Source organism: Mustelus asterias, chromosome 3, assembly GCF_964213995.1.
Source record: "Mustelus asterias chromosome 3, sMusAst1.hap1.1, whole genome shotgun sequence".
NCBI classification, from domain to species: domain Eukaryota; kingdom Metazoa; phylum Chordata; class Chondrichthyes; order Carcharhiniformes; family Triakidae; genus Mustelus; species Mustelus asterias.
Genome location: NC_135803.1, coordinates 216,949 through 235,724, shown reverse-complemented (window position 1 = coordinate 235,724; position 18,776 = coordinate 216,949). Strand labels below are relative to the sequence as shown.

The 18,776-nt window shown below is 47.6% G+C and overlaps 1 protein-coding gene across 6 annotated transcripts in view; it reads left to right on the top strand.

The window, feature by feature from the left end:
• The window catches only part of LOC144482556 (leucine-rich repeat-containing protein 31-like), a 120,286-nt gene that overhangs the window by 55,904 nt on the left and 45,606 nt on the right, over positions 1 to 18,776 (top strand). For 5 of the 6 annotated variants that reach the window (XM_078201519.1, XM_078201520.1, XM_078201518.1 and 2 more), the window contains exons 5-6: positions 11,741 to 11,908; positions 14,482 to 14,649. In XM_078201519.1, the coding sequence (XP_078057645.1) occupies positions 11,741 to 11,908; positions 14,482 to 14,649 (336 nt within the window). The remainder of the gene's footprint in view (positions 1 to 11,740; positions 11,909 to 14,481; positions 14,650 to 18,776) is intronic. The other variant, XM_078201522.1, reaches the window with a different exon arrangement.

Here is an 18,776-nt window from a genome sequence, read left to right as displayed (position 1 = left end):
CTCACCGCCCTCTGTGAAAAAATTGCCTCTCTGGACCCTTTTGTATCTCTCCCCTCTCACCTTAAACCTATGCCCTCTAGCTTTAGACTCCCCTACCTTTGGGAAAAGATATTGACTATCTACCTGATCTATGCCCCTCATTATTTTATAGACCTCTATAAGATCACCCTTCAGCCTCCTACGCTCCAGGGAAAAAAGGCCCAGTCTATCCAGCCGATCCTTAAAACTCAAACCATCAAATCCCGGTAGCATCCGAGTAAATCTTTTCTCACTCTTTCTAGTTTAATAATATCATTTCTATAATAGAGTGACCAGAACTGTACACAGTATTCCAAGTGTGGCCTTACCAATGTCTTGTACAACTTCAACAAGACATTCCAACTCCTGGATTCAATGGTCTGACCGACGAAACCAAGCATGCCGAATGCTGCCTTTATCACCCTGTCCACCTGTGACTCCACTTTCAAGGAGCTATGAACATGTACCCCTAGATCTCTTTGTTCTGTAACTCTCCCCAATGCCCTACCATTAACTGAGTAAGTCCTGTCCTGGTTCAATCTACCAAAATGCATCACCTCGCATTTGTCTAAATTAAGCTCCATCTGCCATTCGTCAGCCCACTGGCCTAATTGATCAAGATCCCGTTGCAATCGAAGATAACTTTCTTCACTGTCCACTATGTCACCAATCTTGGTGTCATCTGCAAACTTACTAACCATGCCCCCTATATTCTCATCCAAATCATTAATATAAATGACAAATAACAGTGGGCCCAGCACTGATCCCTGAGGCACACCGCTGGTCACAGGCCTCCAGTTTGAAAAACAACCCTCTACAACCACCCTCTGGCTTCTGTCATCAAACCAATTTTGTATCCAATTGGCTACCTCACCCTGGATCCCGTGAGATTTAACCTCATGGGGACAGGCGATGTGCCGGAGCTTCGTCGTGTGAGAGCTGATAGATCCCATTGCGAGCTGCCACATCTGCAGCTGCCACATCGTGACCACATCTGCAGCAAGTGTTCGCAGCTCGAGGAACTCCGGCTCAGTGTTGCTGAGCTGGAGTCTGAGCTTCAGACACTACGGCACATCCGGGAGGGGGAGAGTTACCTGTTTCAGGAGGCAGTCACACCGCTTAGATTAAATATCTCCAATTCAGCCATTGGTCAGGGACAGCAGGGTGTGACTGCAAGTGAGGCAGGTAGAGGGATCCGAAATTCAGGAATGGAGGAGACTCAGTTCTTGACCTTGTCCAACAGGTATGAGGTACGTGCCCCCTGTGTGGATGAGGAAGAGGGCTGTAGGGAGGATGAGCTAGCTGACCACTGCTCCGTGGTACAGGAGGCCATTCAAGCGGGGGGAGCAAAAAGAAGCATGGTAGTGGTAGGGGATTCCGTAAATAGAACATAGAACATTACAGCGCAGTACAGGCCCTTCGGCCCTCGATGTTGCGCCGACCAGTGGAACCAATCTAAAGCCCCTCTAATCTACACTATTCCAATATCATCCATATGTTTATCCAATAACCATTTGAATGCTCTTAATGTTGATGAGTCCACTACTGTTGCAGGCAGGGCATTCCACACCCTTACTACTCTCTCAGTAAAGAACCTACCTCCAACATCTGTCCTATATCACTCACCCCTCAATTTAAAGCTATGTCCCCTCGTGTTAGCCATCACCATCTGAGGAAAAAGGCTCTCACTATCCACCCTATCTAATCCTCTGATCATCTTGTATGCCTCTATTAAGTCACCTCTTAACCTTCTTCTCTCTAACGAAAACAACCTCAAGCCCCTCAGCCTTTCCTCATACGATTTTCCCACCATACCAGGCAACATCCTGGTAAATCTCCTCTGCACCCTTTCCAACACTTCCACATCCTTCCTATAATGCGGCGACCAGAACTGTACGCAATACTCCAAATGCGGCCGCACCAGAGTTTTGTACAGTTGCAGCATGACCTCCTGGCTCCGAAACTCAATCCCCCTCCCAATAAAAGCTAACACACCGTACGCCTTCATAACAACCCTATCAACCTGGGTGACAACTTTCAGGGATCTATGCACATGGACACTGAGATCTCTCTGTTCATCCACACTACTAGATAGCATCCTTTGTAAGCAGGATTGAGAGTCCCGCATGTTTTGTTGCCTGCCCAGTGCCAGGATGAGGGACGTCTCTAACCGGCTTGAAAGGATATTGGAGTAGGAGGGGGAGGATCCAGTTGTTGTAGTCCATGTTGGGACAAACAACATAGGCAGGATGACCTGTTTGGGGAATATCAGGAACTAGGAACCAAATTAAAGAAGGTCCTCGGGTTATAATCTCTGTATTATTACCCGAGCTACTTGTGAATTGGCAGAGGGAGAAGAGGATGATGGAGTGGCGAAAGGAGTGATGTGGTGTTGCGAAGTTGGGGAGAGCAATTGTAGATTGGGAGGTAGGAAGTTAGAATTTGGTGTTTGTAGGAATGGTAAAATTGTAAAATGCTCGGGGGGAAAGCATTGCGGGGTCCCTGTACAAGCATCAGCTTTTCTGTGCTTAGAGAGTTAAAAAAATGCAAGTACACAGAGACCCAAACTGAAACATCAGAACAAGGAGCAGGAGTAGGCCATCCGGCCCCTCCAGCCTGCTCCGCCATCCGGCCCCTCCAGCCTGCTCCGCCATCCGGCCCCTCCAGCCTGCTCCGCCATCCGGCCCCTCCAGCCTGCTCCGCCATCCGGCCCCTCCAGCCTGCTCCGCCATCCAGCCCCTCCAGCCTGCTCCGCCATCCGGCCCCTCCAGCCTGCTCCGCCATCCGGCCCCTCCAGCCTGCTCCGCCATGCAATAAGATCATGGCTGATCTTTTCGTGGACTCGGCTCCACTTACCCGCCCGCTCACCATAACCCTTAATTCCTTTACTGTTCAAAAATTTATCTATCCTTGCCTTAAAAACATTCAATGAGGTAGCCTCAACTGCTTCACTGGGCAGGGAATTCCACAGATTCACAACACTTTGTGTGAAGAAGTTCCTCCTCAACTCAGTCCTAAATCTGCTCCCCCTTATTTTGAGGCCATGTCCCCTAGTTCTACGGGCTTGGAGGGCCGAAGGGCCTGTTCCTGTGCTGTATTGTTCTTTGTTCTAGTTTCACCCGCCAGTGGAAACAACTTCCCTGCTTCTATCTTATCTATTCCGTTCTTAATCTTATATGTTTCCATAAGATCTCCCCTCATTCTTCTGAATTCTGATGAGTATAGCCCCAGTCTACTCAGTCTCTCCTCATAAGCTAATCCTCTCAACTCCGGAATCAACCTCGTGAATCTCCTCTGCACCCCCTCCAGTGCCAGTATATCCTTTCTCAAGTAAGGAGACCAAAACTTTACGCAGTGATGCGCTATCAATAAGGTGAAAGACTACCGGTGTGCCAATACAAGTGTAGGCTTTTATTCACAACAGAATCAGGAGCAGATCCCAACAAATAACCGACATGGACTGAACAAGGGGGAGGAGACAGCCACCTTTATACTAGGTGCCGAGGGGAGGAACCAAACTGGAAGGGGATGTGTCCAGGTATGACAAGCACACACGACGGTGGTCCATATAGGACAATGGCACAACTGAGGTCAACCACACACAGGTGTGGCCTCACCAGCACCTTATACTGCTGCTACATAACCTCGCTGTTTTTAAACTCCATCCCTCTAGCAATGAAGGACAAAATTCCATTTGCCGCCTTAATTACCTGCTGCGTCTGCAAACCAACTCCTTGTGATTCTTGCATAAGGACACCCAGGTCCCTCTGCACAGCAGCATGCTGCAATTTTTTACCATTTAAATAATAGTCCATTTTGCTGTTATTCCGACCAAAATGGATGACCTCACATTTACCAACATCTGCCAGACCCTTGCCCACTCACTTAGACTATCTAGCAGAATTTCAGCGTCCTCTGCACACTTTGCTCTTCCACCCATCTTAGTGTTATCTGCGAATTTTGACACACTACACTTGGTCCCCAACTCCAAATCATCTGTGTAAATCATAAACAATTGTGGTCCCAACACTGATCCCTGAGGCACACCACTAGTCACTGATCGCCAACCAGAAAAACACCCATTTACCCCCACTCTTTGCTTTCTGTGAGTTAACCAATCCTCTGTCCATGCTAATACATTACCCGTAACACTGTGCACCTTTATCTTACAGCAAAGAACAATACAGCACAGGAACAGGCCCTTCGGCCCTCCAAGCCCATGCCACTCCCTGGTCCAAACTAGACCATTCTTTTGTATCCCTCCATTCCCACTCCGTTCATATGGCTATCTAGATAAGTCTTAAACGTTCCCAGTGTGTCCGCGTCCACCACTTTGCCTGGCAGCGCATTCCAGGCCCCCACCACCCTCTGTGTAAAATATGTCCTTCTGATATCTGTGTTAAACCTCCCCCCCCTTCACCTTGAACCTATGACCCCTCGTCACCACCGACCTGGGTAAAAGCTTCCCACCGTTCACCCTGTCTATGCCTTTCATTATTTTATACACTTCTATTAAGTCTCCCCTCATTCTCCGTCTTTCCAGGGAGAACAACCCCAGTTTACCCAATCTCTCCTCATAACTCAGCCCCTCCATACCAGGCAAAATGCTGGTAAACCTCCCCTGTACTCTCTCCAAAGCCTCCACATCCTCCTGGTAGTGTGGCGACCAGAACTGGACGCAGTATTCCAAATGCGGCCGAACCAACGTTCTATACATCTGCAACATCAGACCCCAACTTTTATACTCTATGCCCCATCCTATAAAGGCAAGCATGCCATATGCCTTCTTCACCACCTTCTCCACCTGTGACGTCACCTTCAAGGATCTGTGGACTTGCACACCCAGGTCCCTCTGCGTATCTACACCCTTTATGGTTCTGCCATTTATCGTATAGCTCCTCCCTACATTAGTTCTACCAAAATGCAACACTTCGCATTTATCAGGATTGAACTCCATCTGCCATTTCTTTGCCCAAATTTCCAGCCTATCTATATCCTTCTGTAGCTTGACAATGCTCCTCACTTTCTGCAAGTCCTGCCAATTTTGTGTCGTCCGCAAACTTACTGATCACCCCAGTTACACTTTCTTATATAAATCACAAACAGCAGAGGTCCCAATACAGAGCCCTGCGGAACACCACTAGTAAGAAGTTTAACAACACCAGGTTAAAGTCCAACAGGTTTATTTGGTAGCAAAAGCCACACAAGCTTTCGAGGCTCTGAGCCCCTTCTTCAGGTGAGTGGGAATTCTGTTCACAAACAGAACTTATAAGACACAGACTCAATTTACATGAATAATGGTTGGAATGCGAATACTTACAACTAATCCAGTCTTTAAGAAACAAAACAATGGGAGTGGAGAGAGCATCAAGACAGGCTAAAAAGATGTGTATTGTCTCCAGACAAGACAGCCAGTGAAACTCTGCAGGTCCACGTAACTGTGGGAGTTACAAATAGTGTGACATAAATTCTGATTCTAGGATCGCATGATAAAGACTCAGGAGGAAAAAAGCAGAAATATTTATGTGAAATAGTGTGACATAAACCCAATATCCCGGTTGAGGCCGTCCTTGTGTGTGCGGAACCTGGCTATCAGTTTCTGCTCCGCGACTCTGCGCTGTCGTGTGTCGCGAAGGCCGCCTTGGAGAACGCTTACCCGAATATCAGAGGCCGAATGCCCGTGACCGCTGAAGTGCTCCCCAACAGGAAGAGAACAGTCTTGCCTGGTGATTGTCGAGCGGTGTTCATTCATCCGTTGTCGCAGCGTCTGCATAGTTTCCCCAATGTACCATGCCTCGGGACATCCTTTCTTGCAGCGTATCAGGTAGACAACGTTGGCCGAGTTGCAAGAGTATGTACCGTGTACCTGGTGGATGGTGTTCTCACGTGAGATGATGGCATCTGTGTCGATGATCCGGCACGTCTTGCAGAGGTTGCTGTGGCAGGGTTGTGTGGTGTCTTGGTCACTGTTCTCCTGAAGGCTGGGTAGTTTGCTGCGGACAATGGTCTGTTTGAGGTTGTGGCACAACCTCAAACAGACCATTGTCCGCAGCAAACTACCCAGCCTTCAGGAGAACAGTGACCAAGACACCACACAACCCTGCCACAGCAACCTCTGCAAGACGTGCCGGATCATCGACACAGATGCCATCATCTCACGTGAGAACACCATCCACCAGGTACACGGTACATACTCTTGCAACTCGGCCAACGTTGTCTACCTGATACGCTGCAAGAAAGGATGTCCCGAGGCATGGTACATTGGGGAAACTATGCAGACGCTGCGACAACGGATGAATGAACACCGCTCGACAATCACCAGGCAAGACTGTTCTCTTCCTGTTGGGGAGCACTTCAGCGGTCACGGGCATTCGGCCTCTGATATTCGGGTAAGCGTTCTCCAAGGCGGCCTTCGCGACACACGACAGCGCAGAGTCGCGGAGCAGAAACTGATAGCCAGGTTCCGCACACACAAGGACGGCCTCAACCGGGATATTGGGTTTATGTCACACTATTTCACATAAATATTTCTGCTTTTTTCCTCCTGAGTCTTTATCATGCGATCCTAGAATCAGAATTTATGTCACACTATTTGTAACTCCCACAGTTGCGTGGACCTGCAGAGTTTCACTGGCTGTCTTGTCTGGAGACAATACACATCTTTTTAGCCTGTCTTGATGCTCTCTCCACTCCCATTGTTTTGTTTCTTAAAGACTGGATTAGTTGTAAGTATTCGCATTCCAACCATTATTCATGTAAATTGAGTCTGTGTCTTATAAGTTCTGTTTGTGAACAGAATTCCCACTCACCTGAAGAAGGGGCTCAGAGCCTCGAAAGCTTGTGTGGCTTTTGCTACCAAATAAACCTGTTGGACTTTAACCTGGTGTTGTTAAACGTCTTACTGTGTTTACCCCAGTCCAACGCCGGCATCTCCACATCACACCACTAGTCACAGGCCTCCAGCCGGAAAAAGACCCTTCCACTACCACCCTCTGTCTTCTGTGACCAAGCCAGTTCTCCACCCATCTAGCCATCTCCCCCTTTATCCCATGAGATCCAACCTTTTTCACCAGCCTACCATGAGGGACTTTGTCAAACGCTTTACTAAAGTCCATATAGACGACATCCACGGACCTTCCCTCATCAACCATTTTGGTCACTTCTTCAAAAAACTCCACCAGGTTAATGAGGCATGACCTCCCTCTCACAAAACCATGCTGACTATCGTTAATGAGTTTATTCCTTTCTAAATGCGCATACATCCTATCTCTAAGAATCCTCTCCAACAACTTCCCCACCACGGACGTCAAGCTCACTGGCCACAACATGTGACTCCAGACCCACAGCAATGTGGTTGACTCTCAACTGCCCTCCCTGGGCAATTAGCGATGGGCAATAAATGCTGGCCAGCCAGCGATGCCCATGTCCCACAAATTAATAAAAAACAAAGCTTATTGATGCGTTGGCAGCCTTTATTCAAAGCCTTTTATGGGATGAGCATCAATAGAAATGCCAGTGTTTGTGGCTCATACTTCATTGTCCAATAATGATGGTGAGCTGCCCTCTTGAACCTGCTGTAGGTTCTCCCACAGTGATGTTCGGGAGGGAATTCCAGGATTTTCATCCAGCGGCATTGAAGGAATGGCAATATATTTCCAAGTCAGATGGTGAGTGACTTGGAGGGGAACCTCCAGGTGGCGGTGTTTGCAGGAATCTGTTGTTCTTGTCCTTCTGGACAGTAGAGTTTTGGAAGAAGTTATTGGAGTAATCTTGCTGAGCTGCTTTGAGCGGTCTGATTTATTGCTGCCAAGGATTAAATTCTGTATTTTTCTCTCTCATCATGCGCTTCAGTGTTGGGAATATTGACAGGATAATGACTGATCCTGTACAGTTGAATATTTTGATGGTGTAGTTGGGATATTTTCACAGGACGGAAAGTATTTTTCCTCTAGTCAGTGCGGCAGACAGAGGTTCAATCCGGTCGGTCAACAGGCATCTTATCAGGCATCCCAAAACTTGGAAGGACAAAATAAAAATGGGTCTCACCCTGGAAAATTAAATCTCCATAGAATAATTCGGTGCAGAAGAGGCCCTTCGGCCCATTGAGTCTGCACTAACACGCGAGAAATACCTGACCTCTCACCTAATCCCATCTACCAGCACTTGGCCCATAGCCCTGAATGTTATAAAGAACAAAGAGCAATACAGCACAGGAACAGGCCCTTCGGCCCTCCAAGCCCGCGCCGCTCCCTGGTCCAAACTAGACCATTCTTTTGTATTCCTCCATTCCCACTCCGTTCATGTGGCTATCTAGATAAGTCTTAAACGTTCCCAGTGTGTCCGCCTCCATCACCTTGCCCGGCAGCGCATTCCAGGCCCTCACCACCCTCTGTGTAAAATACGTCCTTCTGATATCCGTGTTAAACCTCCCCCCGCCCCCCTCACCTTGAACCTATGACCCCTCGTGAACGTCACCACCGATCTGGGAAAAAACTTCCCACCATTCACCCTATCTATGCCTTTCATCATTTTATATACCTCTATTAGGTCACCCCTCATCCTCCGTCTTTCCAGTGAGAACAACCCCAGTTTACCCAATCTCTCCTCATAACTAAGCCCTTCCATACCAGGCAACATCCTGGTAAACCTCCTCTGCACTCTCTCTAAAGCCTCCACGTCCTTCTGGTAGTGTGGTGACCAGAACTGGACGCAGTATTCCAAATGCGGCCGAACCAACGTCCTATACAACTGCAACATCAGACCCCAACTTTTATACTCCATGCCCCGTCCTATAAAGGCAAGCATGCCATATGCCTTATTCACTACCTTCTCCAACTGTGACGTCACCTTCAAGGATCTGTGGACTTGCACACCCAGGTCCCTCTGCGTATCTACACCCTTTATGGTTCTGCCATTTATCGTATAGCTCCCCCCTACGTTAGTTCTACCAAAATGCTTCACTTCGCATTTATCTGGATTGAACGCCATCTGCCATTTCTTTGCCCAAATTTCCAGCCTATCTATATCCTTCTGTAGCCTCTGACAATGTTCCTCACTATCTGCAAGTCCAGCCATTTTCGTGTCGTCCGCAAACTTACTGATCACCCCAGTTACACCTTCCAGATCGTTTATATAAATCACGAACAGCAGAGGTCCCAATACAGAGCCCTGCGGAACACCACTAGTCACAGGCATCCAGCCGGAAAAAGACCCTTCCACTACCACCCTCTGTCTTGTATGACCAAGCCAGTTCTCCACCCATCTAGCCACCTCCCCCTTTATCCCATGAGATCCAACCTTTTGCACCAACCGACCATGAGGGACTTTGTCAAATGCTTTACTAAAGTCCATATAGACGACATCCACGGCCCTTCCCTCGCCAACCATTCTAGTCACTTCTTCAAAAAACTCCACCAGGAGTTATGATGTGCCAAGTGCTCATCCTAGTACTTTTTAAAGGATGTGACGCATCCCGCCTCCACCACCCTCCCAGGCAGCGCATTCCAGACTGTCACCACCCTCTGAGTAAAAATGTTTTTCCTCACATCCCCCCCTAAACCTCATACCCCTCACCTTGAACCTATGTCGCTTCGTAACTGACTCTTCAACTAAGGGGAACAGCTGCTCCTTATCCACTCTGTCCTTGTCTCTCATAATCTTGTACACCTCGATCTGGTCGTCCCTCAGTCTTCTCTGCTCCAACGAAAACGCGCAAACCTACTCAACCTCTCTTCATAACTTAAATGTTCCATAGAACCATAGAAAATTACAGCTCAGAAACTGGCCTTTTGGCCCTTCTTGTCTGTGCCGAACCATTCTTTGCCTATCCCTCCACACCCCTCTCATCCATGAACCCGTCCAAGTTTTTCTTAAATGTTAAACTTTACCACTTTATCTGGCAGCTCATTCCACACCCCCACCACTCTCTGCGTGAAGAAGCCCTCACTAATATTCCCTTTAAACTTTTCTCCTTTCACCCTTAACCCATGCCCTCTGGTTTTTTTCTCCCCTAGCCTCAGCGGAAAAAGCCTGCTTGCATTCACTCTATCTATACCCATCAAAATCTTATACACCTCTATCAAATCTCCCCTCAATCTTCTACGCTCCAGGGAATAAAGTCCCAACCTATTCAATCTCTCTCTCTAACTCAGCTTCTCAAGTCCCGGCAACATCCTAGTGAACCTTCTCTGTACTCTTTCAACCTTATTTACATCCTTCCTGTAACTAGGTGACCAAAACTGTACACAATACTCCAAATTCGGCCTCACCAATGCCTTATATAACCTTACCATAACACTCCAACTTTTATACTCGATACTCCGATTTATAAAGGCCAATCCTTTATAAAGACCCTATCCACCTGTGACATCACTTTTAGGGAATTCTGTACCTGTATTCCCAGATCCCTCTGTTCAACTGCACTCTTCAGAGTCCTACCATTTACCCTGTACGTTCTACTTTGGTTTGTCCTTCCAATGTGCAATATCTCACACTTGTCTGCTTTAAATTCCATTTGCCATTTTTCAGCCCATTTTTCTAGTTGGTCCAAATCCCTCTGCAAGCTTTGAAAACCTTCCTCACTGTCCACTACACCTCCAATCTTTGTATCATCAGCAAACTTGCTGATCCAATTTACCACATTATCATCCAGATCATTGATATAGATGACAAACAACAATGGACCCAACACCGATCCCTGCGGCACACCACTAGTCACAGGCTTCCACTCAGAGAAGCAATCCTCCACAACCACTCTCTGGCTTCTTCCATTGAGCCAGTGTCTAATCCAATGTACTACCTCCCCATGTATACCTAGCGACTGAACCTTCCTAACTAACCTCCCATGAGGGACCTTGTCAAAGGCCTTGCTGAAATCCAGGTAGACAAAATCCACCGCCTTCCCTTCATCCACTTTCCTGGTAACCTCCTCCAAAAACTCTAATAGATTGGTCAAACATGACCTACCTCGCACAAAGTCATGTTGACTCTCCCTAATAAGTCCCTGTCTTTCCAAATATTTGTAGATCCTATCCCTTATCACACCTTCCAATAACTTGCCCACCACCGACGTCAAACTTACTGGCCTATAATTTCCCGGATTTCTTTTGGAACCTTTTTTAAACAACGGAACAACATGAGCCACCCTCCAATCATCCGGCACCTCCCCCGTGAATACTGACATTTTAAATATGTCTGCCAGGGCCCCTGCAAGTTCAACACTAGCTTCCCTCAAGGTCCGTGGGAATACCCTGTCTGGTCCTGGGGATTTATCCACTCTGATTTGCCTCAAGACAGCGAGCACCTCCTCCCCTTTAATCTGTAAAGGTTCCATGACCTCCCTACCTGTTTGCCCTGTTTCCGTAGACTCCATGCCCGTTTCCTCAGTAAATACGGATGCAAAAAAACCATTTAGTATCTCCCCCATTTTGGTTCCATCATGCATTGCTTTCTATCACTGGCTCGTGGAATGCTGGCCCCTGCTCTTTGGGCCCAACATTATTTATTCCATGTCCAAATTAATGATGTGGAAACTAACGTGGTCTGTAACTGATTCCTTCTTGATTATCTCCAATCCTCTCCTCCAAACTCCCCGTCCTTGACCCAAAATCTCGGAAATCCACAGACATGGTCCACATCTGGTGCTGGGATACAGGATCAGGGATTGTGTATGTTTTGTAGCCCAGTAGCAAGAATTAAAATATCCGTCCATTCTTATCTTCAGCGACATTGTTGCCAAACTTATCAAACTTGGAGGAGTTGGATCTTTCTTGGAACGAGTTAATTGGTGGAACACTCAAACTGCTGACAAATCCTTTGCAACAGCTGTCCCAGCTGAAGGTGCTTGTGCTCGGCAGCTGCAGACTTGTGGAGCCAGATGTTTCTGCCCTTGGTACGTGCATTTAATTCTTGTGCCTCCTCCAGTCTCAGAGCATTATCATTGAGCTGATTTCTATATAATGGCCACATTTCTTTTCTCCGATCTCTCCCTTGCATGAAAACATTGGCTTTTGATGGGAACAGTTCCTGAAGGTGCTGACTCTGACTGGGATACAGTTCCTGAAGGTGCTGACTCTCACTGGGATACAGTTCCTGAAGGTGCTGACTCTCACTGGGATACAGTTCCTGAAGGTGCTGACTCTGACTGGGATACAGTTCCTGAAGGTGCTGACTCTCACTGGGGTACAGTTCCTGAAGGTGCTGACTCTCACTGGGATACAGTTCCTGAAGGTGCTGACTCTCACTGGGATACAGTTCCTGAAGGTGCTGACTCTCACAGGGATACAGTTCCTGAAGGTGCTGGCTCTCACTGGGATACAGTTCCTGAAGGTGCTGACTCTCACTGGGATACAGTTCCTGAAGGTGCTGACTCTCACTGGGATACAGTTCCTGAAGGTGCTGACTCTGACTGGGATACAGTTCCTGAAGGTGCTGACTCTGACTGGGATACAGTTCCTGAAGGTGCTGACTCTCACTGGGATACAGTTCCTGAAGGTGCTGACTCTCACTGGGATACAGTTCCTGAAGGTGCTGACTCTGACTGGGATACAGTTCCTGAAGGTGCTGACTCTCACTGGGATACAGTTCCTGAAGGTGCTGACTCTGACTGGGATACAGTTCCTGAAGGTGCTGACTCTGACTGGGATACAGTTCCTGAAGGTGCTGACTCTCACTGGGATACAGTTCCTGAAGGTGCTGACTCTGACTGGGATACAGTTCCTGAAGGTACTGACTCTCACTGGGTTACAGTTCCTGAATGTGCTGACTCTCACTGGGATACAGTTCCTGAAGGTCCTGACTCTCACTGGGATACAGTTCCTGAACGTACTGACTCCCACTGGGGAACAGTTCCTGAAGATGATGACTCTGACTGGGATACACATCCTGAAGGTGCTGACTCTCACTGGGATACAGTTCCTGAAGGTGCTGACTCTCACTGGGATACAGTTCCTGAAGGTGCTGACTCTCACTGGGATACAGTTCCTGAAGGTGCTGACTCTGACTGGGATACAGTTCCTGAAGGTGCTGACTCTCACTGGGATACAGTTCCTGAAGGTGCTGACTCCCACTGGGGAACAGTTCCTGAAGATGCTGACTCACTGGGATACAGTTCCTGAAGGTGCTGACTCTCACTGGGATACAGTTCCTGAATGTGCTGACTCTCACTGGGATACAGTTCATGAAGGTGCTGACTCTGACTGGGATACAGTTCCTGAAGGTGCTGACTCTCACTGGGATACAGTTCCTGAAGGTACTGACTCTCACTGGGATACAGTTCCTGAAGGTGCTGACTCTCACTGGGATACTGTTCCTGAACGTACTGACTCCCACTGGGGAACAGTTCCTGAAGATGCTGACTCTGACTGGGATACAGTTCCTGAAGGTGCTGACTCTCACTGGGATACAGTTCCTGAAGGTGCTGACTCTGACTGGGATACAGTTCCTGAAGGTGCTGACTCTGACTGGGATACAGTTCCTGAAGGTGCTGACTCTCACTGGGATACAGTTCCTGAAGGTGCTGACTCTCACTGGGATACAGTTCCTGAAGGTGCTGACTCTCACTGGGATACAGTTCCTGAAGGTGCTGACTCTCACTGGGATACAGTTCCTGAAGGTGCTGACTCTCACTGGGATACAGTTCCTGAAGGTGCTGACTCGGACTGGGATACAGTTCCTGAAGGTGCTGACTCTCACTGGGATACAGTTCCTGAAGGTGCTGACTCTCACTGGGATACAGTTCCTGAAGGTGCTGACTCTCACTGGGATACAGTTCCTGAAGGTGCTGACTCGGACTGGGATACAGTTCCTGAAGGTGCTGACTCTCACTGGGATACAGTTCCTGAAGGTGCTGACTCTGACTGGGATACAGTTCCTGAAGGTGCTGACTCTCACTGGGATACAGTTCCTGAAGGTGCTGACTCTCACTGGGATACAGTTCCTGAAGGTGCTGACTCTGACTGGGATACAGTTCCTGAAGGTGCTGACTCTCACTGGGATACAGTTCCTGAAGGTGCTGACTCTCACTGGGATACAGTTCCTGAAGGTGCTGACTCTCACTGGGATACAGTTCCTGAAGGTGCTGACTCTCACTGGGATACAGTTCCTGAAGGTGCTGACTCTGACTGGGATACAGTTCCTGAAGGTGCTGACTCTCACTGGGATACAGTTCCTGAAGGTGCTGACTCTCACTGGGATACAGTTCCTGAAGGTGCTGACTCTCACAGGGATACAGTTCCTGAAGGTGCTGGCTCTCACTGGGATACAGTTCCTGAAGGTGCTGACTCTCACTGGGATACAGTTCCTGAAGGTGCTGACTCTCACTGGGATACAGTTCCTGAAGGTGCTGACTCTGACTGGGATACAGTTCCTGAAGGTGCTGACTTTCACTGGTTCATGTGATAAATAGCTATTTTGGTAATTAATCCGATACTTGAATAGAATGGTAATTGAGGAATTGCTTTGCAGGTGACTGCATTCAACATTTGCCAAACCTTGAAGAGATTGATTTATCCTGGAACAGTGACTTAGGAGGGAATCTATCGCTCATCACTCGAAAGTTGAAGCCAGTCAGTAAACTCAAGGTTGTAAAGCTGATTGATTGTAACCTAACTCCAGAAGATGGGAGAGCCTTGGGTAATAATTACTTCCCAAAACTTATATTAGCTGCTTGGTTTAGAGTTTGTTAAAACTTGTCTTATTCATCGTGAGAATGTGAACTATTATCTGTCTCTGTTAGAAGAATGTGATTGAAGTTTAATCATTTGTTTCTGTTTAAGGAGATTTGTGTTGTTTCACTGCGGACCATTTCACCAAACTGGTCAATGTTTCTGCCCTCCTGGGTCTCCTCCCACTCCTCTCCGTCTCACGCAGTCAGCACTGGCTTCTGTTCCTCACTCCCTTCAATCCATCTCATTAAATGCACCAATAGTTTTCACCTCGCATATTCCTCGTGGTAATAACTTCTGCGCTGTAGCCACTCCTTGGTTCGAGTTTTCCTCCTAAATAATTGAATTTGTTAGCTATCCTCTTGTATTCATAGCTTCATTTTTGTCCCCTCCCGAAAGCGGGAGAATTTGTTTTGAGAGTTATCAGATCTCGTCAGTCTCCCCCCCCCCGCCCCCACCCCCCAACCTCCTGGAGAAAAGAGCAACAACAATCATTTTTTTCAGATGCACTGAACCTCCCGGTTCCAGTTGAGTAAATAATTTTCCACCTCCGCAAATGCCTCCATCATCCTTTAATAATCTGGGAACCAAAACTGTTCACAGGACTGTGTGTGATCTAAAGTTTAACATCTTTAGATTTCTATTCTGTTCTCAAGAAATGAATCACAATGCCTGATTTGTATTTTTCTTAGCCTCATGAACCTGCATTGTTACATTTAATATTTGTGGATCTATGTCCCTTAGCCTGCTGCTACTTTCCTCCATTTAGCCGTTTATTTTCCAAAACAATATGATGGGTGGAATCTTCCGATATTTGGATAATTGATGAGGGAAGGGCTGTGGATGAAGTTTATATGGACTTTAGTAAAGGCGTTTGACAAGGTCCCACATGGCAGATTGGTACAAAAACTAAAATCACATGGGATTCAGGGTGGGCTGGCTGGATGGATACAGAACTGGCTTGGTTATAGAAGACAGAGTAACGGTGGAAGGGTGTTTTTCAGAATGGAGATCTGTAGCTGGTGGTGTTCCGCAGGGACCAGTGCTGGGACCTCTGTTGTTTGTGGTATATATAAATAATCTGGAGGAAAATGTGGGTGGTCTGATTAGTAAATTTGCGGATGACATGAAGATTGGTGGAGTTGCTGATAGTGCCGGGGATTGTCAGAGGATACAACAGGATAGAGATAGATTGGAGACTTGGGCACAGAAATGGCAGATGGAGTTTAGAACATAGAACATTACAGCACAGAACAGGCCCTTCGGCCCACGATGTTGTGCTGAGCTTTATCTGAAACCAAGATCAAGCTATCCCACTCCCTATCATCCTGGTGTGCTCCACTCCTCTCTTTAATCCGGACAAATGTGAGGTGATGCATTTTGGAGGATCAAATTTAGGTGTGAGTGGCAGAACCCTTTGGAACATTAACATAGAAACATAGGAGATAGGAGCAGGAGGAGGCTATTCAGCCCTTCAAGCCTGCTCCACCATTCATTATGATCATGGCTGATCATCCAACTCAATAGCCTAATCAAACAAAGAACAAAGAACAATACAGCACAGGAACAGGCCCTTCGGCCCTCCAAGCCCGCGCCGCTCCCTGGTCCAAACTAGACCATTCTTTTGTATCCCTCCATTCCCGCTCCGTTCATATGGCTATCTAGATAAGTCTTCAACGTTCCCAGTGTGTCCGCCTCCACCACCTTGCCCGGCAGCGCATTCCAGGCCCCCACCACCCTCTGTGTAAAATATGTCCTTCTGATATCTGTGCTAAACCTCCCCCCCTTCACCTTGAACCTATGACCCCTTGTGAATGTCACCACCGACCTGGGGAAAAGCTTCCCACCGTTCACCCTATCTATGCCTTTCATAATTTTATACACCTCTATTAAGTCTCCCCTCATCCTCCGTCTTTCCAGGGAGAACAGCCCCAGTTTACCCAATCTCTCCTCATAACTAAGCCCCTCCATACCAGGCAACATCCTGGTAAACCTCCTCTGTACTCTCTCCATGCTTTCTCCCCATAACCTTTGATCCCATTCACCCCAAGTGCTATATCCAGCCGCCTCTTGAATACATTCAATGTTTTGGCATCAACTACTTCCTGTGGTAATGAATTCCACAGGCTCACCACTCTCTGGGTGAAGAAATGTCTCCTCACCTCAGTCCTAAATGGTCTACCCTGAATCCTCAGACTGTGACCCCTGGTTCTGGATTCCCCCCCCCCCCCCCCCGCCCTGCCCCGCCACCATTGGGAATATCCTCCCTGCATCTATCCTGTGTAGTCCTGTTAGAATTTCATAAGTCTCTATTAGATCCCCCCTCATTCGTCTGAACTCCAGTGAAAACAATCCTAACCTAGTCAATCTCTCCTCATACATCAGTCCCGCCATCCCCGGAATTAGCCTGGTAAACCATCGCTGCACTCCCTCGAGAGCAAGAACATCCTTCCTCAGAAAAGGAGACCAAAACTGCACACAATACTCTAGGTGTGGCCTCACTAAGGCCCTGTATAATTGCAACAACACATCCCTGCTCCTGTACTCGAAACCTCTCGCAATGAAGGCCAACATGCCATTTGCCTTCTTTACCGCCTGCTGCACCTGCATGCTTACCTTCAGTGACTGGTGCACAAGGACACCCAGGTCCTGCTGCACACTCCCCTCTCCCAATTTACAGCCATTCAGGTAGTAATCTGCCGCCTTGTTTTCGCTTCCAAAGTGAATAACCTCACATTTATCCAAATTATACTGCATCTGCCATTGATTTGCCCACTCACCCAACCTGTCCAGATCATTCTGAAGGATCTCTGCATCCTCGTCACAGTTCACCCTCCCACCCAACTTGGTATCACCTGCAAACTTTGAGATGTTACATTTTGTTCCTTCATCCATATCATTAATATATATTGTGAATAGCTGGGGTCCCAGCACTGATCCCTGTGGCACCCCACTAGTTACTCCAGTCAATTTGAAAAGCTCCCATTAATTCCTACTCTTTGTTTCCTCTCTGCCAACCAGTTTTCTATCCATCTCAATATACTTCCCCCAATCCCATGCGCTGTAATCTTGCACAATAATCTCTTGTGCAGGACTTTGTCAAACACTTTCTGAAAGTCCAAATATACCACATCTACTGGTTCCCCCTTGTCAACTCTACTAGTTATATCTTCAAAGAATCCCAACAGATTTGTCAAGCATGATTTCCCCTTCATAAATCCATGCTGGATTCATATGGATTTCAGTAAGGCATTTGACAAAGTCCCACATGGCAGGTTGGTTAAGGCTCATGGGATACAAGGAGAAGTGGCTAGATGGGTGGAGAACTGGCTTGGCCATAGGAGACAGAGGGTAGTGGTCGAAGGGTCTTTTTCCGGCTGGAGGTCTGTGACCAGTGGTGTTCCGCAGGGCTCTGTACTGGGACCTCTGCTATTTGTGATATAAATAAATGATTTGGAAGAAGGTGTAACTGGTGTTATCAGCAAGTTTGCGGATGACACGAAGATGGCTGGAATTGCGGATAGCGAAGAGCATTGTCGGGCAATACAGCAGGATATAGATAGGCTGGAAAATTGGGCGGAGAGGTGGCAGATGGAGTTTAATCCGGATAAATGCGAAGTGATGCATTTTGGAAGAAATAATGTAGGGAGGAGTTATACAATAAATGGCAGAGTCATCAGGAGTATAGAAACACAGAGGGACCTAGGTGTGCAAGTCCACAAATCCTTGAAGGTGGCAACACAGGTGGAGAAGGTGGTGAAGAAGGCATATGGTATGCTTGCCTTTATAGGATGGGGTATAGAGTATAAAAGCTGGAGTCTGATGATGCAGCTGTATAGAACGCTGGTTAGGCCACATTTGGAGTACTGCGTCCAGTTCTGGTCGCCGCACTACCAGAAGGACGCGGAGGCATCGGAGAGAGTGCAGAGAAGGTTTACCAGGATGTTGCCTGGTATGGAGGGTCTTAGCTATGAGGAGAGATTGGGTAGACTGGGGTTGTTCTCCTTGGAAAGACGGAGAATGAGAGGAGATCTAATAGAGGTATACAAGATTATGAAGGGTATAGATAGGGTGAACAGTGGGAAGCTTTTTCCC